General features: G+C 41.1%; 1 protein-coding gene across 4 annotated transcripts in view; it reads left to right on the top strand.

The window, feature by feature from the left end:
* Positions 1-25916, top strand: part of MON2 (MON2 regulator of endosome-to-Golgi trafficking) — a 156879-nt gene that overhangs the window by 40058 nt on the left and 90905 nt on the right. For all 4 annotated transcript variants that reach the window (XR_007354601.2, XM_048835935.2, XM_048835934.2 and 1 more), the window contains 6 exons: positions 2235-2364; positions 3366-3463; positions 4475-4600; positions 5676-5870; positions 13748-13872; positions 14271-14410. Coding sequence is in view for 3 of the 4 variants with exons in the window: in XM_048835935.2 (XP_048691892.2) it covers positions 2235-2364; positions 3366-3463; positions 4475-4600; positions 5676-5870; positions 13748-13872; positions 14271-14410 (814 nt within the window). In the remaining variant the exon portion in view is untranslated. The remainder of the gene's footprint in view (positions 1-2234; positions 2365-3365; positions 3464-4474; positions 4601-5675; positions 5871-13747; positions 13873-14270; positions 14411-25916) is intronic.

Below are 25916 nucleotides of genomic sequence, written 5' to 3'. Positions count from 1 at the left end.
GTATAGAATTTGGATGGTATGCAGTAAATATACTATGCCACGTGTTGAATAATGAACATCCTCCATCCTGTGCATTGAGTGAGGCAGGGTCCAGTAGAAAAAATAGTCTCTTATTAAATAACTGTATACTATCTCAGCAATGTATATGCACAAAGGACCCAAATTAAGGTTGTGTGGGCAACATTTATTCTGGCATTTCTTAACGTTCGAGTGCTTGACTTCACAAGTTTAAGTCTTATTGTGTAATTTCCTAGTCTTAAATATCAGCAAAAAAAAAAAAAAAAAGAAGCAGCATGTGTGGATTCATACAAACTGAAAAAAACAGAACTTCTAGCATGTGGAGAAATACTGACCATCCACATGGTTCACTGGCAGGATTAGAATCTTTAGATGCACAGACCTGTATCACTAGAGCTAATAGAGTGGAGTAACTGATAGCAGTAGCTGGCTTTTCTCTTTTGTGGATGAGACAATAAATGGGGTGGGTGGTTGGGGGCAGGGAAGGCACTTTGCCATTGGATTTCATGCTGTTTTCTAGGTAGCAGAGGAATGCTGAGACTCAGGAACCCAGGGTTCTATTCCAGGTTCTGGGAGGGAGCATTATGTAGTAGTTACTGATGTTTCTTTCCCTGTCTAACACATCTGTCACCTCTGCTGCTAACATGTATTCCAGTAGCCTTTTTCTGCCCCGTCCACCCCTCCTCATCCTGCTGTCTGTCTGTCTTTATTCCTCACACTTCATCCTGCCTAGATCCTGTTGTTTCTTCATTTCTCTCTTCTCTCACCAGCCTCTCTGCATCCCCCACCTCCTCACCCTTTTCATTCCAGACAAGTAATTTCCTCCTCCGTTTTGGTGCCAGCAGCAGAAGCATGCGAGCAGCTGCAAGAAAGTCTCCCTCCTTTGTTTCATTATGTGGCACCGCAGCAACCCCTAGTAGTTAAAAAGAGCAATTGCAGGGAAGGGCTTGCTCGGCCTTTGGCTGGAGCATGCTCAATACAGACAGAATATACCTGCCAAATTCTTAACAAGTCTCTACAGAGCAATGTATTTTTCCTTAACCTAATTCTGAGAAGTGACTGAACTGTTTTTGCTAAAATGTTCCCAGCAAAAAAAATTCAGCCTAAGGTGTAGACACAGCTTGGAAAATTTCAGTCTAAAAGTTGAAGTTTTGGAAGTTACAAGTAATTAAAACACTGATTTCATGAAGGAAAATGTTAGGCAGCCTTAACTATAGGCATTACCATTAGTGCTGTCTAATTAAAAAAATAAATAGTATCAGGTAGTAGTTGCTGGAAACTTATATATGTACGGTATCTTATGGTACTGTGTATTAATCTGTGTGTGCCATGTAAACAGACTCCATAAGTCAATTACAGAAAGAGAAAGCTGAACAATGTATTTATATATTTGTGAAACTCACAACATATTGCAATGTTACTGTGGTTGAAGTGCAACACAATGCAAAAACATACACTAGTACATTTAATTATAAAATGAATTATTTCAGGAGAAAACAACTTATGTCATACAAATGAGAAATTCTATATAAAATACATAGTAAAAAGATTATTAAAATATGTACTATTAATGCAACTCAGTGTATTTCTTGAGAAACATCTTGTGAATTACTATCATTACTGTGTGAGGTATTAGCACCTTGAAGAGGAACCAACTTGTTACCGTATAGTGTGATTATAACATTAAAATACGAACCATAGGGAGAAGTAATTACTTGCCTTAGAGGAATGTGTGATCATGTAATTAGACCATGTCCTAATTCAAGAGGGGGCAGAGTTAAGGTTGTGTATACTTCTTTAGCTTTGGCATTTCCTGACCTGTGTGTGACTAACCATATAACCTTAATGTCCTCTTAACATAGTTATTTTAATGGAATAAGTGTTAAATTATGTTTTACATGGTCACTTATTGTATCTGAATTGCCTGTAAAATTATTACAGCCTTCATTGGCACATCTAAATCAGAATTTAATTATTACTGTCTAATTTCCATGAGGCCATGGGAGCAATGAAAATACATTTTTCACAGCACAATCTAGAAATCTTTTTTGTATCAGACTTTAGTTCAGCTTTATATATATATAAAATATAAAGAAGAATAAAAAAGTCATCTCTAGGTATCTTCTTGATAAATTATTAGAGGAAAAAATGTTATGGTTAACTATTAGTTTTAGCTAAAAAAAAATACATTGTATTAACTGGAAATTGTTTGGCAGGCAATTGTCCTTTGCTTTCGACTTCACTTCACAAAAGATAATATCACAAATAACACTGCTGCAGCTACAGTGCGACAAGTAGTTACTGTCGTTTTTGAGAGAGTGGTTTCTGAAGACGAACAATACAAAGGTAAATGTTTTCCTTTTGTTTGTGTATTTTAACCTGTTTTCTAGAGCTGTATTTAAAAACACAGAAATAGTTACCTTGCTAGGATTCTGAAATATATAAATATATTGAAGAACACAAAGTTTCTAAATGCTGCAAAAATTGTAGGCATAGCTCATTCACTTTTGTTGGGTGGGATGCACTTTTACCCCTGTGTTTTCGCAGAATCTAATATAATGCATCCTTGATCCTGATTCATGATGAGATCCTCATGCCCTCTCCAGTCCCTTTATATTGCATAAACAGGCCAGAGTGGTGTAAAGCTCTAAAAGCTAGGACAGAATTTCCCCAATGCAGAGACTACAGAAAACAGCCTTAAGGCTAGGGTTTGCAAGGCAGTCATTGGGTGGAGGCTGGGGGTAAGATGGCCAGGTTGTGGCAGGACCACAGCAGGTAGAACTGTGGAGATTGAGTAGTTCAGTGACTCATAGGTAGCTAGGGACAGGCTGCTGTTATTTAGGAAAAACCCTAAAACTACATTATGTTGGAAGGCTGTGGAGTGGCCCAGAATTGGGTGAGCACAAAGGTGGCTTAAAGTTACCATGTCTCTTCCTTCTTCGGGCCATGAGTTCAGTGTTTCACAGCACAGAATCTTACCATGGGTCTCTTAGCACGGCTGTAATAGAAAAAAAATTACTCTAGTGTTCCTGTTAATCTTGTTACTCCGAAATAAAATAGGTTAAAATAGTATCTTAAGTAATCATTAATAAAAGTATATTTATATAACTTAGTCTTAGATCGTTTAGAGTAAATATCTTTTTAACTAAATTTTGTGAATATGAAGTAACTGACTAAGGAACCCCTATTTTAAAGGAATACTCATTAGTAGTAATGAATAAAAATCTGACCTTTATTTTTGAAACTTATTAGTGGAACAATTACCTATTTGTGCAACTATTTGTCTTATAGGCATAGATACTTGCTTTTGAACATCCTTTTGTTCAAACTTTTTTTTTTTTACACAGATGTTATTGAACAACCAGTACCAGTTCCAGGAAACAGTAACAGAAGATCTGTCAGTACTCTGAAACCATGTGCTAAAGATGCGTATATGCTTTTTCAGGTATTGGTAGATATTTTTTAGGATTTGTGCTTAATAACTCTGCAGTTCTGAACAGTTGCTTTTTATTTCTGAAAAGCAGATGACGTTTCATAGCTGAAGTTTTAATTTTTTTTATAGTAGAGATGTGGGTCATGTGTTTACCAACAGATATTAAGGAATATTGTATTAGTAAAAGTTAAATATTTGGTAATTTTCCATTGCATAACTAAATTGTTGAAGAGATTATAGTAATTAAGCACTTGTGTGACCAACAGGATTTTACCAATATAGTATCATATTTTCTTAATTCAGTTTGATAGTCTCTTAATAGATCATTATCATATTTGTCTATTACACTAACACATACCTTATTTTTAAACATTTCCTTTTGGATTCTGTTTTTTGCGCATGCAAGTCGTCTTTATGATAAAAGTGCACCTTGTTAGAAATCGTATGGACATCATGCCTATTATTAGAGCCCAGAGTTTTCAATCCTCCTTTTGTATGGTTATATCGTCCTTTTGTATGGTTATCAACAATTATGTATTCTTTCCCGGAGAAGTGATGGGAAACTGAAGATAAGGTGAATGTTGGGAGACGCTTAAAATAAGATGTGGAACTGGCTTATACTAATGACTCCATGTCAATAAGCATACTAATTTCAGGAGCTTGCTTTTTTAATTTTTGTTTTAACCAAATACTAGAAGCCAGATAAAACTAGAGTATGTTGCATTACCAATTACAATAACACTATGAAGTTTACAATGAAAATGGTCAATATAGTGTGTGTTAGAGCAGTCAGAAGCTTGCTGATTTATCTAACCTGTTGATCAAGATGTTTTGTTTACTCCTGCTTTCAAAAGACTTATTTATATGCAGTATTTTTTTGTTCCTAACATCATATTAATCTTGTCCCATATTTAGTATGTGTACATATGTATTTATATATTTAAGGGGAAAGTTAACTTCAGGTTGGAAAAGAATAGTTAATTACTCAGAAGGAAGAGAACTTATGTGATATTTGTTTCTCAGGATCTTTGCCAGTTGGTTAATGCTGATGCTCCTTACTGGCTGGTGGGTATGACAGAAATGACCCGGACATTTGGCCTTGAACTTCTTGAGTCAGTCCTCAATGATTTTCCTCAAGTGTTTTTACAAGTAAGTTATTTCATAAGGAGGTGGGGAGAAGAGCCCTTCATTTTCGTGGGAACATCCTTTCCATTGGGCCTCTCTCTCCTATTAAATATAACTTCTGAAAGTGAAAATTAACACACTTTTACATCAGAGTTTTAGTAAGATAAACTTTTTGACTATTTGAAAGTGGCTACAATTTTTAGTTTGTGCTTATTGGCATTCTGTTTTTCCTTTCCTAAAAGATACAGTTGTCCCTTTTCTTTTTTCTGTGTAGAGCACACATCTCTGATTTTGTTCATTTGGGGGTATATGTATATATATTTGTGATTGTTTATGTGTAAGTACATGCAATGTGTAATTCTCTATAAACCATAAATCTCTTCTTAAGTTTCCTTTGTCAAGGTGTGTGCCAAGCATTGACATTTTTTGTCCTTCTGCATGATTGTTTGATGCTTTTGAAGCTATTCTTTCAGAATATGGAAGATATATTGTGGCATCACTGTTCCTACAGCAACCCTAACTTGGTCCCTCTTGCACAAAACTGTAGGAACCATTATTTTTTAATTTACATGACTTTGGTGCATGGAAACACTCAATCATAACCTTGCAGTAATCCATTTAATAGAGACTTGGCAAATTCAGAAGCAAGGTATATGTCATGTATTGGTAGATTAGTTTAATTTGAAAACCACAGGGAAAAGGAATGTAGTGTGTTTTATCATGTTTTCCTTGCTGCATGCCTCCTTTCCATTCCCTCAGCACATAACTTACATCATTTATATTACTTCTGAATTAGGCCACATATATGTTCATAGCACTAAGATGCATTCTAAATATGAAGAATGTATTTTTTTCTATAAAATCAAATAATTAATCAGGAATTGGACAGAGAATAATAACTGACATCTTTCCATGTAACATCATCATCTCCAATGTTTTAATTTCCATTTTCTCAACTACTGGATTACCTAAATAAAAATGGTTATGGCTATAGGCTTAGGTACTGATAGCTACTAAAGAAAGTCTCCTTTTAAATCCTGGAATTGATGACGATTTTAATTTTATGTAACTCATTGTTAACATTTTTTTTTCTTTACAGCATCAAGAATTTAGTTTCCTCCTTAAAGAGAGGGTTTGCCCTCTTGTGATAAAGCTATTCTCCCCAAATATCAAGTTCAGACAGGGTTCCAGCACATCATCCTCACCTGCACCAGTGGAAAAACCATATTTTCCTATCTGCATGCGCTTGCTGAGAGTAGTCTCTGTTTTGATCAAGCAGTTTTACAGTTTGCTGGTAAGAATATGTTCAAGTATTCCTTTCACAGATCTACACTCATGGGTGTATGCATGCACTCTGCACCATGATGTGTTAGGTGCTTATAAATGTCAACTTACTAATGGTTACAGCTGTAAACACTTTCAGTATAGTTTTCAGTATTTACATGTTCATGAACTGTTTTGTGTTTGTGGACAATACAACCATCCTTATTCAAATGGAATAGACTCAAACTTTAAGATCAGAAGGGACCATCATGATCACCTAGTCTGACCTGCACACAGCCTCTCCCACCTATTCCTGTAGTGGACCCATAAATTCTGGTTGAGTTACGGAAGCCCTCAAATCTTTATTTTGAAGACTTCACGTTACAGAGAATCTACCATTTACTCTAATTCAAGCCAGCAAGTGGCCTGTGTCTCATGTTGCAGAGGAAGGTGACCCTCCCCCTCCCAGACTCTCTACTAACCTGACCTGGGGAAAAATTCCTTCCCATTCCCAAATATGGTCATCAGTTAGACCCTTAGCACGTGGGCAAGGCCTGCCAGCTAAACATCTGAGAGAGAATTCTCTGTAATAACTCAGAACCTTCCCCCTCTACTGTCCCATCTCCAGCTGTTGCACATATTTGCTAATAGCAGTCATGGAAGGGCCATGTGCCATTCTAGGCAAGCTTAATGTACCATTCCCTCCATAATCTTAACAAGCTCAGTCTTAAAACAAGTTAGTTTTTTGCCTAGTATATATGGAATTCCTTCTCATAAGTAAGGATTTACAGACTTACACAGTCAGATATGGAAAGTACTGCTGGCTTTTCCTGGGTCCAGAACAAACTCAGAACAGTAAAAGTAAAATAAAATATTCCCTCAGGTAAAAGTGTTCAGGCAACTAAATTTAATGTATGTGCAGGAAGGAAGAAAGAAGGAATTGGTTCTGCAGTGTTCTGAGTTGTCATCTCCTGATGTCATACAACATTCAAACTTATTCAAAATGACTGCCATCTCCCATTACTTTTAATGTGACTGAAACTTTGCTGCTCTCAGTAAAGAAAACAGCTCTTTCCCTAAAGCCCTGGGGAAATGAGGGTGCTCAAATAAAGATGGCAGCAGTTTTTCAATGGGACATGAGCCATGCTACTATCAGTGAAGATGGCTGCTCTCTGTTCTCAAAATGTGAGTCAGTTGGAAGCATTAAAACATCAGCGGGAAAATGTGTGTAAGAAGATGTGGGAGATGGGAGAAAAGACTAAGGAGGAGTGTGGAGAATAGAAAGTTGGGTGCTGCAAGGGAGAGATGAATGAATAATCACTCCATCCTACGGAGACTTCCCCCCCATCCCCTTCCAAGAGGATATCAGGGACAGGAGAACTAAACCACCCTGTGACAGGTGCAACTTACCACTCTGGCACCTCCTGCTGGCTGTCAGGGAAATGAGCTCTGCTTGTCTGGGCGCCCTCCTCTGGTGGTGTCTTGCCACTGTCACTTTTGTTCCAGGATCCACGCTACTCCCAGGACTGCAGCGTCCTCTTCAGTGACACTGTCCTCCTGCTGTGCCACACTCTGTGTTCTCCCCCCTTTCAGGGGACCTGCAATCTCTGTCCAGCAACTCCCTCAATGGCAACTGCAGTCCATTGTCTTGGGGCCGCTTCCCAGGCAGCTCCAGCACCCTCTTCTGCCCTTACCTTAGGGCCTCAGTTTGCAGGCTCTAATAGCCATCCAGGAGCTCTCTCTAGGTCCCCTGGTCCCAGCTTACTGCACTGCTCTGTCTCAGGTGCTGGCACTCCTCCTTCCTGCTAGGGGCTTTGTCTTCTCCCTTCAAGCTCCAGTCAGTTACTGAACTCTGCTCTGCCCTGCAGCCCTTCTTATATGAGCCTGTCAGGCAGGCCATGATTGGCTGCTCCTCTCAGCCCCTTTTTAATTGGCTGTTTCCAGCACAGTCTCCATAGGGCTGCTTTTAACCTCTTTTCTGCAAGTGAGGGGCAGCCATCCCATCATACACCCCTAAAGAAACTGTTGCTTATGCCTTCTCTTTGCTTCATCCTTGCCCATTTCCCAGCTAGAGGATGTTAGAAGAAGGTGGAATTTAAACCACCTAAAGAACTTGTATTAGTAAGTCAGGCTGTCTCCTATAGTTGCTGTTTTTGAGGGAGTTGTATTCTGTCCTTAAACTATTTCCCTGTAAAGTCCTTGTGAAAATTATTTACTTTTTTTAAATAAAAGTTGTTTCCTAATAGACAGCAGTAGAACAAACAGATGTATGATATAGAGAAATGTGTTACTTCTAATACTACAGAGATTTGTAAAGGGAGAGATGTTGGGAGGGATCTTTGTTTGCTCCTCCCAGCACCCAATCCCCATTAACCTCAACTAATGCTGTTTGTTCAGCAGCAAATACTTTTCCCTTATCAGACCTCCATGAAGAGAATCACAACTCTCACGAAAGCTTATGCCCAAATAAATTTGTTAGTCTTTAAGGTGCCACAAGTACTCCTAACTCTTGATGTTTTTCTTTCTGCAGTTCTGACACTTGACTCATGCTTCAGTTTATTTAAATCCTTTGTTTTATTAGCACCTTATGTTTATGAAGATTTTGCAAAAAATTGGATAAGGTAAAGGACTTACAAGATCAGGGTGAGAGTACAAAGTCCCTTACCGTGGAGTTGTTAAAGATTTCATACTCCATTGTGAAATAGAAATCCTGGAGAAAAATATTAACTCTTGAAATATGAGGCTGACTGCTAGGTTCTTCAATGTTTTCTGGTAGTCCTAACTCCTGTGATATTTTTCCTTTTAAATTTTCTTGGGGAAAAAAAGGATAGTTGAGAAGCTTGAGACACCTGTACCTAAAGTTTGAAATACCTAGTACTTGAATTATTTTAGTCTTTTGTGATCTGATATTTTTTTAATTGCTTGGTCTCATTCCTCATTTGAAAATATAAGTAAAATGAATGTAGGCTCAGAGATGAAGAGAGATTTAGGAATCATTCATAAAGAGTTAATAATTGAAATATGTATGTATTTACAAAGGGCTTTAACTAATTTAAGAGCTGGGATAAAAGAGCCACTTAAGAAGTTAATGGTAAGGAAAAAATTTACATGAAAAATGGGCCACAAATGTAATACATACATGTAGCTGAGTCAGCTTATGTTGTATACTTTTGAATTTGTAGTTCTTTATTAAAGAAAAGTGCAAAGAATAAACATATTCAGTATTATGTGAGAGCTCTGAAGCTGTATGCAGAGGTCTAAATGAAAATACAGGTATATGAGTAGAAGGGAGAGAGGAATCCCTTTCTAATGGAACTTAGCTGGTACAGCCCTATTCTTCATGGCAGGTGCCCATGTTGTGTAAAAGCACACAAATCTAAAACCCTTGTTAACTCTTAGATTTCAAGAATTTAATTTCCATGGAAATGGAGTTATCATCTAATGGCTAGTAGATGGGTCAGATTTTAAAGCATGTTGATGGAGCAATGAAAGGAAGCTGGTTCTGGTATTGCCATTGCCTATGCTAAACCTGTTAATGTTTATGAAAGGTAGGAGATTAAATTCCCTTTTAAAAAAATATCCCCACATATTTTCACTTCTGTATATAATGTAGGGGGGAGGGCAAGGCAAGCAAATGTGGCCTTCTTTGGGTACCACATAAACCAATTCAATCTGCCATGGACTGAGTTCCCAGTGACTAAACCAGAAATTCCATGTCTCACTGAGTAGTGGGGATATGCTAGATAATCACTGGAATGAAAAAGAGTATCCATAAAGAAGTAATATCCATCTGGTTCTGCTGCCTTGCAGCCCGTTCTTGGTCGAACAAAAGCTAGAGGAGGAAACTCTGAACCCAATATGCAGTGGAGAAAACAGGCAGGTGTTACTGTAACTTAGCTCTGTCTTCTGGCACCTCCCCAGCATCTGTGCTGGCTTCTAGACATTTTGGTCCCCAAGGCTTTTGGTTGAGTCATTACTGCTGAGAGGACAGGCTTTGGTTCTAAAGCAAGCATCTGCCTCTCTATTTTTGATGCTTAGGCCTACACGCCAAAGGTTTGGGTGTGATGGTCGCCCTCTTCAAACTCTCTTATTGGAGTATCAGGACAATGTGCACTGGTATGTCAAATGGCCTAAAGGAGGTCAATGACCTTAGAAAGTCTGCGGTCATGGATTGAAAGCTGGAGAAGTTTAACTTTTATGTGGCCACTCTTTTTGGCACAGACTCTCTACACGACATGCATTACTGCTTTTTTGGCAAAGAAAAAACAAACAAGACTGCCATGACCACGTTGTGGGTTTTGCAGTCAAAAACTCACTAGCATCCAAATTCTAATGTTCTGTTGCAACATCTTAACATTCTTAAACACAGATGTCTTCATAGGCTTTGCCCTCTATAGTGGATGAGTGATGGATGCATTCCAAAGGACCTTCTTTATGGAGAACTTGTGGATGCTCCAAGACCACTGGGATGACCTAGGCTTGGGGTCAAGGACATTTGCAAGCGGGATTTGAAAACTTTCAACATTGACACTGCAAGCTGAGAAGAGGTAGCTAGCAACAGGTTACACCGGAGTGCTGCTCTGCATCATGGAGTCAAAGAGGTTAATGGGAGGTGGTTGAGAGGGAAAGTGAAGAGAGCAAAGAGGAAAGCGCAGCAGGTCTTGAGCACCAAGCATGCTGGTTTCATTTTCTGGCTCTGCGCCTTATACCTGCACCATCCGTGACAAGGACTGTCATTCGAGAACTGGAGTTTTTAGCCACTCGCAATGCTGCAGCGTGATACATAGCAACTGACCTGCTTTGGTGCTTACACCACATTAATCTTTTGAGACTGACAGTTATCTAATAAACGGAAAAAGATTCTGTTCACTGGTCTGTGAACAGTTAGGAACCATCGGTCCACTTCAGCGTGAAATTGCTTGTCTAGCTCTGGCGTATACCTGAGACTTCAGAGGAAGGTGAAACTCCCCGATGAATGTTTCCTGCCATTTTTTTTCCTAAAAATTGTCATGGGAGAGCAAGAAGTATGGTGTAGTCACAGTAGGTTTGGTTAGCTTATACCCTGAAGTATGAAGCTTGTTATCAATTACTTATTTTATTACTATAGCACACAAAGGCACTAATTGGGATCAGCAAGGCCCTGTTGTGCTAGACACTATATAAAGGTGTGGGTAGATGTGGTCCCTGCCCCCCAAAGAAGTTACTGATTTAAAGCACGATGTAGGAAGATGTGCATATTGCAGAAGGGAGGATAATGGAAATACATGTACACAATTACATAGGCTTTCAGTGTGCACAATTTGATGGTTCAAAGTCATCTGAAGGCTTTAAAATTATTTTTCTATCAAACAGTCCTTTCATCTTACAAGAAAATAACCCTGGGATCACTGCCTAGTATGATATTTTATCATATTTGTTTTTCCCCTTCTGAATAGATTATTCCCAAATTCCTCTGTCCTTACAATTATTAGTATTTTTGTTTGATTTTAAGTCTCCACAGTTCCCTTCGATGAAGGGTCTTCTGCATAAGCCCTGCCTCATGGGGTGCCTGTTTCTTATGAGGCTAGAAGGCTGCAGGACTGAAAGAATTCTTACTGTTTCAGCTACTGTCCAAGGAGCAGAGAAAGATCTTGTCAGGTGTTTGGTGCAAGATCGTGGAAAGTCCAATGCTCAGTTACAGAGTTGTATGATCTGATTATCACTAAGTCCAGTCTGCGAAGGTGCTCTGGAGCCTGCCCATTACTGCAGAATCTGCTAATTACTGAGCTACTCCCCATTCCCACACTCTCCCACCTAACAGTGAGTCTCCCAACCCCACCAAACAGGAGTCAAGAACTGCTAACATAGTCAGGATTTCTGGGACTGAGTAAACAGACTTGTGCTAGCTCTGCTTGAACTAGTGCACTAAAATACTTGTGTGATGTTGCAGCTTGGGTAGATAACCTCAGCTGCTGCCCATCCTGCAATATCAATGTTACTATGTTTAGTGCACTAGCTTAAGCGCAGTTAGCTTGAGTCTGTCTATTCAGGCAGTTTCCAGCTGCCACACACGCACACGCCTCTTGGTGCTGCTAACATTGATTGCTGCTGCTGATTCTCTCTTTCTAGAGGATGTTGGGGGTGGTCTTAAAGATCTCCTGCCCCTTGAAAATTCCATGAAAGGTTTCATCCCACATGGCAGGGGTGGCCAACCTGTGGCTCCGGAGCCACATGTGGCTCTTCAAAAGTTAATATGTGGCTCCTTGTATATAGACTGACTCCAGGGCTGGAGCTATAGGCACCAACTTTCCAATGTGCAGGGGGGTGCTCACTGCTCAACCCCTGGCTCTGCTACAGGCCCTGCCCCCACTCCACCCCTTCCTGCCCCCTCCCCTGAGCCTTCCATGACCTTGCGCTCCCCCCCTTCCCATGAGCCTCCTGCACGCCATGAAACAGCTGATCGGGAGGTGCAGGGAGGGAGGGGGAGGCGCTGGTTGGCGGGACTGCTAGTGGGCAGGAGGAAGCTGATGAGGGGCTGCTGACATTGGTAAATTCTGGCTCCTTCTCTGGCTTAGGTTGGCCACCCCTGTCACATGGTCTCTCAAGAGAGGGTAGGCTGCCGGGGGTTGTGTTGCCAAACTCCTGGTTTGTAAAGGGCTATAGGGTGAGCTTGGTTAGTGCCCTTACTTCTGACCCCTCGAAACTTCTGCTGTGGTGCTGCTAGTTTACACTTTTCATATATGTGTCTTTATCCTTTTTAAATTCCATTAAACTATTTGTCTGAATGTTTTCCTGTGACATTTAATTTCAGAGATTGAGTGTACATTGTGTAAAATATTTCCTGCCAATCAATGTCTGACATTTGACATATCTAATGAGAGATAAGTACCTTAATTTGCAGATATGATCTGTAGGAACAGGGCTTCAGATTGGGAGAAAAAGATGGTGTGCTCCAGTTTGTTCTCACTTGCTTGTTCCTTTTAATTTTAACCAGTAGTTGTGAGACATGAGGTAACTATAACCATCTTTTTCCCACCTACATTTTTCAAGCATGGGTAGAAATGAAACATCAGAGTTTGGATTGACAACCATCTTCCCATGCGTGTTTTTTTTTCTTTACGTTAAAGGTCTTGGATAGCTATTTTATCTTGATTCTTAATTCAGTTAAAGCTGTTTGGGATCCTTCTTGCACCAATTTCACACATTTTGGGTTGAGAACAGTTGTTTCTTACCTCAGTGTTAATAGTTCAGTGAGAGGGTTTCTGACTTGTACTCTTCAAACTGGCTAGAAGCAAAAGAACTCAGATGTCTGTTAAAGCTATTTGTGCTATAAAACTCTGTTCTTTCACGAAAGTGTTTAACTTTCAGTTGCTGTTGACCTCTCCAGCCTTTAAATAAGCCAAACTAACAGGGACTTGTTCTATAGTATTCTTTAAAACTTTGTTTAGAAATGGCTGTAAGGAATTTAACTCCTTTTAAAGTCTTTGGATGTACAGTATGTGCTTGACACGCCAGCACTCCTGTGATCATTGGTATCTATTTTTTTTGCAGGGAAAGTATTTTTTTTCTTATTGTTTACAGGAATTATAAACCCTATGCCAAGCAGAATGACCCTGTATGTGCCAGGGATAGTGGCACTTGCTGATATAATAGATGCTTAGGGCTGAGACGACACATCGTTTTTTTTCTTTTTATGACTATAACCTGTTTCTTTAGAAAAAAGAAAAGGAGTACTCGTGGCACCTTAAAGACTAACCAATTTATTTGAGCATAAGCTTTCGTGAGCTACAGCTCACTTCATCGGATGCATGTAGCTCACGAAAGCTTATGCTCAAATAAATTGGTTAGTCTCTAAGGTGCCACAAGTACTCCTTTTCTTTTTGCGAATACAGACTAACACGGCTGTTACTCTGAAACCTGTTTCTTTAGGTAACAGAATGTGAGATTTTCCTGTCACTGCTAGTGAAGTTTCTGGATGCAGACAAACCACAATGGCTAAGAGCTGTTGCAGTGGAATCTATCCACAGGCTTTGTGTGCAGCCCCAACTATTAAGGTACGATTATGCCATATTTCGCTTTATGTATTAAAAGAAGAGATCATATTTATCTGTAGCAAAAAAAAACAATTTCTTTTTGCTAAGCATTCAGGGACTTGAAACCAATATAATCTGCAGGATGGAGTGTTTGTTGAAGTGCAAGGGAATATTTATTGTCCATTGAGCACTGAGCCATTATTAACAAACTTGTTTGGTTTAATGCCTTGAAACTTAAATATTTGTTCCAGAATTTAAAGATTTTTATCAGCTCAGCCTATAAATAGTCCAGCCAGAATAAGGAAGCATTTAACCGTACTATACATGCATATTCATTTAAATAGCTGGCTTTAAAAATGTAGTTTTTACTTTTTAATTTGTTGACTACATGCTCAGAAATGTTTTAAAACACTTTACAGGTCCTTTTGTCAATCCTATGATATGAAACAGCATTCTACCAAGGTTTTCCGTGACATAGTAAATGCACTGGGATCATTCATCCAGTCGCTTTTTCTTGTACCAAGCACAGGAAACACTTCAACGACAGTAAACCAAACTGGTAAAGGCTTTTTGTATTTTTTATTTCAAGTAATTTCCTAATAATTTCTTATAATAGTCAACAATATATTTGTGAAAATCTGAGGTTTACTTATTTGATACAATTCTCAGTATAAATTTAGCGCTCGTGAAAGTGAGAAACTAGCTTGAGCCAAGAGAAGGGTAGAGCTGTGCAAGCTTGTCCAGACTGTATTGTCAATATTCCTTTATTTTTCATAGTGCTATGGTCTGATGATTTGTTGCAATGGGTACTTCAGACTACTTGCAGCTTGGCGGCAGAACCAGACCTTTCGGTCTCTGGCAGCAGGGGGATGCCCTGACACCTGAAGTTCACTGCAGTTTTAGCTGCCTCCCTTGGGTCAGCCAGACCCCATCCTGCTACAGAGTTTTTCTAAGGGAAATTGCAAACTGCAGTTCAAATTTCTGACTGTCAGAAGTTTGGCCCAATAATGTGATTGTCAGATTCCCAGCTGTGTCCTGGGAAGACTTTTGCCTTTGGGGAGACCTTTCCTCTCTGCTTTGCTTCTCCTTCTGAGTTGTTTGCAGCAACTGATGCCTCCGTGGCCTTTAGGGAGAGATCTGGGCCTAGAAAGGCAAAAGGGAAAGGTCTTGGTGATGAGCTCGGCCTTCTCTGTGGGCAGAGTGCAGTTTTTCCCTCCTTGGCTTAGTCCAGGCAGGGTTGTCTCTGCCTCCCTCTCTCAGGCATGAAAGGAGGCAGACAGGCAGGATTTGGAATAGATTGCTTTGGGGGCAAGTCACTCCCCCACTTCACTCTCCAAGAGGGGAGTGGCAATGGATGAGTGTGGTAAATCACACTTAAGTCCCTGGAGTCTGCACCAGCAGCTATGCTTCTCACTGTGGAGCTCAGTCACTACTTCTCCCTCAGCACACCTTGGGTTTCAGATGAAAGGCAGCGGGTACCAGAGAGTTCAGTAAGGGGCCTTTGGGTCCTACTCCCTCTCCTTGCTGTGACCTTTATAATAGGATCCTCCTCCCCCTAGGGATCTTTACTCAGCTGCTACACTGAGACCTTCAGGGGAAGCATAAACTTATCTGGCACATGTGGCAAACAGTTTCTGAGAAATATCTTATCTAAGAAACCCAATAAAAGAGGCCCTCTGCTGGGGAGGGAAGACAGTAAATCCCACCTCTTTGAGAGCGAAGAGATTGCTAGCCAATTTGAGCAATGTCTAAACTCAATTTCACTCCCCCATCAGAAGCAGGATTATAGGGGACAAATTTCCAAAGGGGATATGCATAAACAAAAATAGCTCACAGTTCACCTGCTTACCTTCATAGAGTACAGCAGGGTGGATAATCCTCAGTACCTGGTTCACCTACTCAGTTTTACAGCGTGCAGTAGGATGAATAATCCACAGTGCTTGGTTCACTTTGTCACCTTCGTGGAGGTTAAACATTGCAGATCTATGCAGAAAAGACCAAGCCAAACATCTGTGCTGGTTCCTCTGGGTATACACACCCCACCCTACCTCACCCCACTTCCTGTTCAGGAAAGGGGAAAGCCAGTTGTGCAAATCAGAGTTAGGGGATCATATAAAATATACATTTAAAAAAACAAAACAAAAAAACCTCCATTTTCAAGCAGATTACTGAGTCTGGGCAAGCATCACCTCCACCCTTTCTCCTGGGCATGAAAGCTCTCAGATGGCATCAACCTGCAACAACAAAAGTAACTAAAAAATAAAACAAAATTAAGAAGAGTCATTTGATGCCCTCCACATGCTTTCACTCAGTATTAACATGAGTGGACAGTGTTGCAGGTATGGTCCCTCTCAACCTAAAAACCCCATGGCCAAAGGTCTTGTCCCTGAAAAAGATAGTGGGACACACATCTGTTTCATAAGGTATGTTATGGGGCTTTCGTCATTGAGATCAGTTGGTCAGGTAAATAAATTCTTCTTCGAGTAGTGTCCCTATGGGTGCTCCCCTGTAGGTGTATCTGCGCCCCTTCGCCTCTAATCTGAGATTTTAGGTAGCAGTGTCCATTCAGCTGCACGTTCGTTGTCCCTCCCTGGTGATCTGCCTCAAGGCTACGAACACACCTCAGTTCCTTCTTGACCACCTTTGGCCTTGAATGGAGTGAGTAGTTGTCAATTCATTCTCTGCATCATTAGCATAAGTAATAGTTGTTGGTTTTGATTCTTTTGTTCTTCTTAATAGTTAGTGTTTCGTTACCCTGTTGGGTTACAATAAAAGAAGAAAAAGACCTTTGGTTTACATTTTCTCCTTTTTGGGGGGGGCTTTTCTTCTGTCAGGGATGTCTAGAAGATATTCCAACTTTTCAGTTTAAAAAAAAAAAGAGGAAGAAGAGGAAAGAACATCTCTTCTGCATTCTTCCCTGCGTACCCAGTGAAGAGTCTGACAATGACCAGGAGGATGTAGTTTCCCTGGCCTGTCACTGTGGCCCGCTGTCACAATACAAGGGACCTCCTCAGTTCCGTCTAGCAATCATGGTACGGTCCTCCTTGGTCACCCCTCCCCTACACCGCCTCCCCCATGCCCATATTGGGATCCTTGAGCAACGTACAGATCCTATACTTCGCAAGCATTTAGTCTCTCAGAGAATCTGCCAGACAGTCTCCTACAGCGTCATTGTCCAGAGCCCCTAAGCCAGGGGAGGAGGAAGCTTTGGAAGAACAGGAGGAAAGTCTTGAAGGGGAAGGTACCCCTCCAGCAAACTTCTCCTCATCTTCACCAGATGAGACTGAAATGCCCTCCCACCCATTAGTAACTGATGATTTTAAGAACTTTCAGATTCTTACCAAGAGGGTGGTGGATGAGTGCTACGGGAGGTAAGACAACTAGTGGATATTTTCCACACTACCTCCTCATCCAGTGTTGCCCTCCCAATTAATGAGGTGATTCTAAATCCTGCCAAAGTCATCTGGCAGTAACCAGCCTCCATCTCACCAACCTGCAACACAGCTGACAAGAACTACATCCCTGCCAAAGAGACAGACTTTTTGTTTCAGCATCCACAACCCAACTTGATTGTAGTGGATGTGCTTAATGCACATGGCAAATAACATCATGCTAAGTTGACCCCTTACGATCGGGTTTGGATCAGGTTATATCTCTTTGGGGGGGGAAAGGCATGTTCGTCAGATACATGGCAGTTTAGAGTCACGAACTACCAAGCTGTCACGGCCAAATATGATTTTATTATTTATGAAAAACTCAGTGAGTGTGTGGAACATCTGCCAGAGGTGCAAAAGGAGCAGTTTCAGGCCATTGTGAGAGAGGGCCAGTTAGTAGCGAGAATTGCACTACAGACAGCAATGGATGCAGCCAATACAGTGGCCTTCTCGGTCTCCACAGTGGTGGTAATGAGGCAGGCATATGCAGCTGCGTGGGGCACCTGAAAATTTGGGGCACCCCGGGTCTTAGTGTCCACCCTTCCGCTTCTTCCTATCCCTGTTCTGACTCTTCCTGCAGGCTCCCACCACAGCTGGCTGCTGCAGTCTGATGAGTCTTCCTCCAGAGGGGATCTTGTACTTAAAAGTGAAAAAGCCTTCCAGACCTATTAGCACAACACTGAAACTGTTAAAGAGCCATTCAAGTGGTAATGAAGCCATTTAACAGGCATTTGCCACCCCCCAGTATATTGTCAGCTTCTGAATTTATTGACAAAAAAGTTGTGCATTACTGTAATATTTACTCAGAACATGTTAGTCTACAGAACCTTAGTTTAAAATTTGCTTTAAAAATATTTCATTAGTGTGTTGCTGAAGATGATAAAATCACACCTCTAAAAAATCCTTACATAGATTTTTAGGTGCACAATCTGAGTATTCATCTTTAGCCTTAAATGCTTGGATCTTCAGAGATACAGTTTTTTAAATAAATCCTTCAAAAGACAACCCTTATCTAAAATACACATGCAAGCTCGGGCTGCTGTAAGGCTTAGGGACACCAGTTTAATAATACTGCATAGGACCCCATAAATCCTAAGGATGGCCCTGGAGGCAGGCTTCCTGGTTACTCCTTTCAGGATTGCTCAAGGAGCTGTAGACAACGGTGGAAGATCTCCCATTTGAAGGACCCAAGCAGTTTGCAGATAAAACGGACTGCTCTCTCCACATCCTGAAGGATTCCTGGGCTACGTTACGTTCCCTGGAAATCTTCACTGAGGGGCAAAAGAGGATACAGCTCTCAACCGCAGCACAGGTCATGACCGTCTCAGTACCTGCATCACAGCCCTATTACAAAGCACAGCACAAAAGGCCTAGAGTACAAAAGCGGAAGCAGTCAGCACCCCAATCAGTATTCTCTCATGCCCCCTCCGCTAAACGCTTTTGACAACTACTCCTTGCAACGTCAGCTGTCTTCTACACACCTGTCATGTCCCTCTGGAAGTCACCTGGTCCTCTTTCATAACAACTGGGAGAGTATCACCTCTGACAGATGTGTCTTGGAGATTATTTCGAATGGTTACACCATTCAATTCATGTCCCATCCCCATTCTCCGTCCCTCTTCGGGGGGTCCTTCTCAAGAGAACATTTACTTCACCAGGAAGTAGAGAATCTGTTATGCTATGCCACTGAACCAGTTCCAATGCAACTCAGAGGCAAGGGGTTTTATTCCTGTTATTTCCTGATCCCCAAGGTGAAGGGAGGTTGGAGGCCCATTCTAGATCTAAGGGCACTAAACAAATACCCAAAGGCACAGAAGTTCAAGATGTTCAGGTTCACCCTAGCAGCCATTATTCTAGTTCTAGAGCAAGGATATTGGTTTTCTGCGCTCTACCTACAAGATGCCTACTTCCACATCTCAGTATGCTTCTTGCACAGGAGAGTCCTACGGTTTACCTTTGGACAGGACCATTATCAGTACAGAGTGCTCCCCTTCGGCCTCTTATCTGCACCCAGGGTATTCTCTAAGGATCTCTCCATCGTACTGCCTCTCTTGTGAACACTGGGTATTGTTATCTACCTGTATCAGGATGACTTCAGGGCTCCCTTATTTGAGGATGCAGTATGAGCCACGCAGACGACGATGCATGCATTTGCGCAGGTAGGCCTGTAACTCAGCCTACAAAAATCAATACTGACTCCTGTACATCAACTGGAGTTTATTGCCACCAAACAATGCAGCACAGACTTACCACCCTCATGAGTCTCATAGAGACAGTCCAGGCCAGGCCCCAAAGGTGGGTCAGGAACTGCCTGCAGCTGTTGGAGTCATATGGCAGAATGCACCTTCATCACTCCAAACGCCCGACTATTTGTGAGGTGTCTTCAGATGTGGCCCAGTTTTGTCCGTTCCCTGAACAGAGACAGACTAACCAAATGATCAATGCCCTCCACGGTAAGGTACTCCCTGGACTGATGGAAAGACCTATCCAATGTTTGAGCAGGCGTTCCATTTGTGCAACCACCACCAACATTGACTCGAACAACAGATGCCTCCCTAATAGCCTCCAGAGCCCACCTACATGACCACATAACTGCAAGGTCCAGGGCAAGGGATTTTCTACAGAAGCGGCTCTCCATATCTATCTTTTGGAACTGAGGGCACTCAGGAATGCCCGTGCATACTTTCTGCCATTCATCAAGAACACCCACACAGAGGTCGTGATGGACAATCAGACCTGTATGTTTTACATAAATCACTAGTGGGTCACCAGGTCTCCCTCCCTCTGCACAGAAGTGCTCAAACTTTAGAATTAGTGCATCCATCACAATGTGCTCATGTCAGCAGCATAGCTACCAGGGATACAGAACGTGACTGCCAACAGTATGTTGGAACTTTTCTCATGACCACAAATGTGAACTGAACTCGGAGATGATTCACGACATATTCTCTCTTTGGGGAACCCTGACTTATCGATTTGTTCGCTGCTTACCAGAACAAGAAGTGTTCTCATTAATGCTCCATGGCTGGCCCGGGGAAACATTCAATGGGAGATGCCCTTATCCTCACATGGAACAGAGATCTCTTGTATGCCTTTTCCCCATTTCCTCTTCTAAGCCAAAGTCCTGTTGAAAATTTGACAAGACAAAGTGAATTATTCTGATTGACCCCCTCCTGGTTAAGACAAGTCTGGTTCCCTTACCTGGCACAGATGAGGTCCGGTTCCTCTTCGGCCCATTCCTCACCTACTCTCTCAAAACGACTGGCTGATCCTTCACCCCAACCTGCAATCCACTGCCTCGATGCTTGGCTTCTTCTTGGTTCTAAGACTTGGAGGTTGAATGCTCTGACGAGGTGAAAGATGTGTTGCTGCACAGCCGAAAGTTGACCACTCAACATACTTACCTACAAAAATGGAAATGATTCCAAATTTGGTATCATTCTAAGCTCATAGATCCAGCCTTGTCCTCCCCTCCTCTGATTTTAGACTACATTTTAGACCTCAAATGGTCAAAACTCTTGCTCAGCTCCCTTAATACATCACAGCCATAATGGCCTTCCACTGTCGTGTTGGTGGATACTTTGTGTTCACCCACCCACTGACGTGTAGATTCCTTAAGGGTATTGGGAATCTTTTCCTGCATGTGAAACCACTCGCTCCAACCTGGGATCTTAACTTAGTTCTCAGAGCTTTGACTATACTCCCTTTGAGCCCGTTGCAACTTGCTCTTTCTTACACCTGTCCATGAAGACAGCATTTCTAATTGCCATCACCTCAGCTAGGCACATAGGAGAAGTAGTGTCGCGGATGGCACACCCACTATTCATGGCCTTTTTTAAAGAAAAAGTAACTCTAAGGCAACATCCCAAGTTTCTCCCTAAAGTTGCCTCTGCTTTCCATATAAACAACCTATCTATCTTCATGTTCCCCCGCCTTCCCCCCCCCCCCCCCCCAAAAAAAAAACCACATCATAATAGGGAGGCAACTCTGCCTATGCTAGAAGTTAGAAGAACACTAGCATCCTTCTTGGACAGGACTGAAGACTTTAGGAAATCCCCTAAGTTCTTCCTTTCGTTTACAGAAAGATCCAAAGGCTCTGCAATACCGGCTCAAAGACTATCCAAAACGGGTTGCATTAATCTACATTAGCAAGGACACAACCTATTGCCTCTGTCTGGAGTCCATACGCACGCCACGAGGTCAATTTCTACCTTGGGTCTCATTCCTTAAAGATGTCCCTATCTCGGAAATCTATAGAACAGCAACTTGGGCATCTGCCCACACTTTCACAGAACATTATGTGAAACCTGGAGGTTTGGCCTCTGACGCCATCTTCGGCTCCTCAGTACTATCTGTAGTAACAGACTCCACTTCGAAGCCCCAGCCCTCCATGGGGGATACTGCTGTGAAGTCACCTACAGTGGAGCACTAATAGGGATACTAATCAAAGAAAAAGAGGAAGTTACTCACCTTGTGCGGTAACAATGGTTCTTTCAGATGCATGTCCGTATGCATGCTCCACAACCTGCCCTCCTCCTCCTCTCTACTTGGGAGTTCTCAATATAGAGCTCTGTGGTAGAGAAGGAACTGAGTGGGGTTCACTGGCACAGTGCTAGATAGCGTCAAGACAGACCACAAGGGGGAGAGAGCACATGTGCAAGCTGAACAGACACTGCTACCTAAAATCTCTGATTAGAGGCGTACCCATAGAGGGACACATCTCGAAGAAGCATCATTATTGCACAAGGTGAGTAGCTTCCTCTTCTTAGCTCTTAGTTCTACAGTGGGAAACTTTCCATAAAGTTAAGGTTAATCAGAGTAATTGAAAAGTAGATTTACAATCCTCACTCCTGCCAGACACTATAGAAAGAAATGTATAGATTATATGGCAAGTGAAGCAGGCTTTGAAGTACAAGAGAGAATACCACTTTAAATGTGTTATCTTGAACATACTGGGGTGCTGAGATGAGGTACAGGTGCCCTCAGTTGCAGCAGAGCAATCTGCATGACTCCCAGGCAGCCCTAGCTGGAGTTGGTGTCCTGATGTGTAACAGACTCTTTCAGCTAGGGAGCAGATGGCTACCAATAGCTTTGGCCAAAATAAGATCACAGGGCGTTGTCCAGAGCTGATACTCTATGGAGTTGTGCAGAAATCATAGGCACAGTTTTTTCCTATTTCCACTCTCAAGAAGTCCATGGAAATGCCAGAAAGTGAGTGAAAGCATACATTGTCTACTTCAGATCAGAGTGATATGAAAGATACCCTAAATGCTCAATTACTGAGGGACAATCTACACTTGTTCCTATATTTGCCTTCTACAATCAGCTCTCTGTATAACTTTTCCTGAGTGATGTATCCAAGTATTCAGATTCTAATATCTAAATGTTAGTTATTCACCTTAATTTGGGTTATTGCTGATTATGCACTTTGTGTCTTACGAATTTTAAAATAAAATTTGTATTGTGGATAATCTAAGCACTATACCCAGATGTACACTCTTTTCTTAACCTGTGTATTATATAATTTTTTAACATTAGCTTTAATAAACATTTTAAATTGATCTTTCTGGGCACTGAAAAGGCTATCAATCTCAGGCCTAGGTTGACCTAGGATTAGGCCTTCTGATACGTCTGATATTGCAAAAAACAATTCTCCATCTAGCACCAGAAAAGTTCAAAATGGATATTTGGATGAAGCAATTATTACTCCTGTGGACCCTACAAGTCAACCAATAGTTTTTTGGTTTTTTTTCCTTCTGATTGAAGCAAAGTCTGTGGTTTAGCTACCACATTAAACAAGTGAAACTTGAGGCTTCTTTATATGAACACTATATAAATTTGGTATCCTGCTGCTGAACGCCAAATGTTCCCTAGTGTTCTGTGATCTTACCCCGTTTCAAAGTGGGATAGATCAAAGTGCATTAGGGAACTTTTAGTGTATGGACACTTAAAGCGTGGCCCACCAGTGTGGAGTAGATTTATACCCAGCTTGCCATGAATGAAGTGTTCATTTAGACAAGCTTGAATTCCCCAAGGTGGGCTCTAATGTGGATGTATCTGAGTGTTCAAGCAAAAAGGATAAGTCTGTGAACTATAATGTTCTCAACATGTTCAAGAAAAGCAAATCTTGTACAAATGCAGTCCAAGGTCATAGAACCCTAATTTCAAAAGTTCTTACAGCACTATTCCAATCAAACCTCTGCAGTAAGGGTCATTCTTAACAGGAAGTTTATTTTAATGGCTAACTCCTGATTCCAGTTAGGCAAATTTACGAAGTTGGGAGCTTTCTCAGATGAAACCTATTATACTTTGAATTCAGGCAAGTAGTCCTCCCAACTGTAAATTCAGTAAATTGTTCCTCCTCCTGTCAAGCAACAAAGTCCAATCTGTAGAAACACTGACAAACTCAGAGCAGAGAAATTTGTTTCCTGTAATGAGGTCTGCTAGGTTGCCATGTGGCCTTAATAAATAAATTCTTCATATTCTACATATTAGTGGTGCAGTCTTTAGCCAATGATATTTTTGGCAGAAGTCTTCTCTACATCTCACTGCCCAAAGGAAGATAAAAGATATATAATGTGCCTCTTTTTGGATTTCCATATTTAAAGGACACTCCTACTTCCCACCCAGGTAGGAGGCACACTGCTGTAAAAATCCAACTGTAAGATATCTGTGGACCATAGTGTGATGAAGAGTAGGAAAATGTACTTGTGTTTACCTAAAAACTTCCGTTCTTCAAGCAATAAGGTCCACAGATTCAGCCCACCCAAAGACAAATGGGTCATCCACGATAGAGATGTAAACTGACATCCAAAATTCAGGTTTATTTTGTTGTGCTTGTTCTTCAAAATACAATTATCAGTCTGTAAGTTAGGCAAGTACAGGGGAATCATCTTGGCTGTGGAATTTGTCTCAACTGGAGGGAACTGCAGGAGGCAAGGTATTCCCTTCCTTCCAGTGACTGGTTAGGCTCACTGGCTGTAAGCCAGCTGAAGGACCCATTGTAACAGAGGGACTTATTACTCAAAGGAAAATTTCAAGTAAGCACAGATACACTTTCCTATTCCTGATGTGCAAACATCTTTTTTTATTCTAGGGTGATTCTGAACCTCTCTTGAGAAAAGTTGGCTAATTATATGTAATTAAACTAAATTATGTGTGGTTTGATGTATCTACAGGTAAGGAATAGAATGAGACATTTTCATACGTGACCAAAATGAGATTTGAACCTAAATCTCAGTAGCTGAAATGGTAGTACCACTTTTCCTCTGAGCTGTACACTTCTTAATATCTGTCGAACACAGACAGTGCAAGAAAATATCTAAGCTATGAGGACATTCTTCCTGTCCCCTGGAATATAATTAAATCTTAAAATTTCGTTTTCCCCACATGCTCCTTATTAAATTAGATAACAGGAATGTTAAAAATGAAAAAATGTTATTTTACCTGGTGTTTGATAGACATGTTTTGGTAGCTCAGTTATAAATGTTGGGGTCTCCTTAATTCCCAGTGGAAAAATTTTGGGGGCTTGCCTATATAGGGAAATTAACTATAATAGCTATTTTGGAATAATTCTCCATGTAGACACATTTTTTTCCTGAAATAAGTGTCTCTACACAGGGGAGCTATTTTTGAATAACTATAGCTAAATTCACACCCTACCTTAATCTGAAATAACTTCCAAGTGCTGACAAGCCCTTGGATCCAGCACTATTATCTTTGCCATATCTTCCTGTCATGTTCTCTCTATTCTTCATTTCACCCATTCTTCTTCCTTGTTTTGTCTCTCTCTCCCTTTGCATGAGTCTTTCTTTCTTCCGTGTTTCCTTATTCTCTCTCTCTCCTACTTCAAGCTCATGTCAGAAGCACAGATCCAGAACAGCTCTGTGCAGCTGGCTTACTAACTGAATCTGTTGCTGGCAATGATTGATCAACCATAGAGTGTTGCCTTGTCAGCATCTACTATAGGCATTGGCCTACGGTTTTGAAATGAATAGTCGGGTGAGGTGCTTGTGCATAGCAGGAAATTAAGGCCTTCTCTGCACAGAAAGGGTATGTCTACACTGGTAAGTGAAGGTGTGATTGTACCATGGGCAGCTGCACCCCTGCTAACTTTAATCTAGCTAGCACAGGTAACAATAGTAGTATAGACATGGTGTCATGGGCTTCAGCACAGGCTAGGAACCTGAATACAAATGCAAGGTCCCTGGAGAGCTTATAGTCTGGTTACTAGCCCATGCCCATTATATATTTCCTATTATTTATCTAGTGGTGTTATTACATTTGATACATATGTAAACCTAAAATGAAAGAACTATTTTACTTTATCCAATTTAATGGTAACTCAGTAATCTCCTTTTTACTCCAACATGTATCACAGAGTTTTTTAGGTTTAACTTGCTAATGTTTGTAAAATGTTTTGAGCTCTTTGTTGGAAGGTATTACAGAAGTACAAAATATTTTATATTCTGAAATTATATGTATGTATAAAAACTGAATCATTGATATTAACAATGCCCCTTTAACTAAGAAACACATGCAGAATATACCTAATTTTAGCCAGCAGGGGGCACTCAGAAGTTGAGAAACTTTTATCAGGCATGTGTTCTTGCATTATTATATGCATATCTC

The sequence above is a fragment of the Caretta caretta genome, chromosome 1, assembly GCF_965140235.1.
Source record: "Caretta caretta isolate rCarCar2 chromosome 1, rCarCar1.hap1, whole genome shotgun sequence".
Lineage (NCBI taxonomy): Eukaryota > Metazoa > Chordata > Testudines > Cheloniidae > Caretta > Caretta caretta.
The sequence above is the reverse complement of the archived record's forward strand: the minus strand, read 5'-3'. Positions and strand labels throughout refer to the sequence as shown.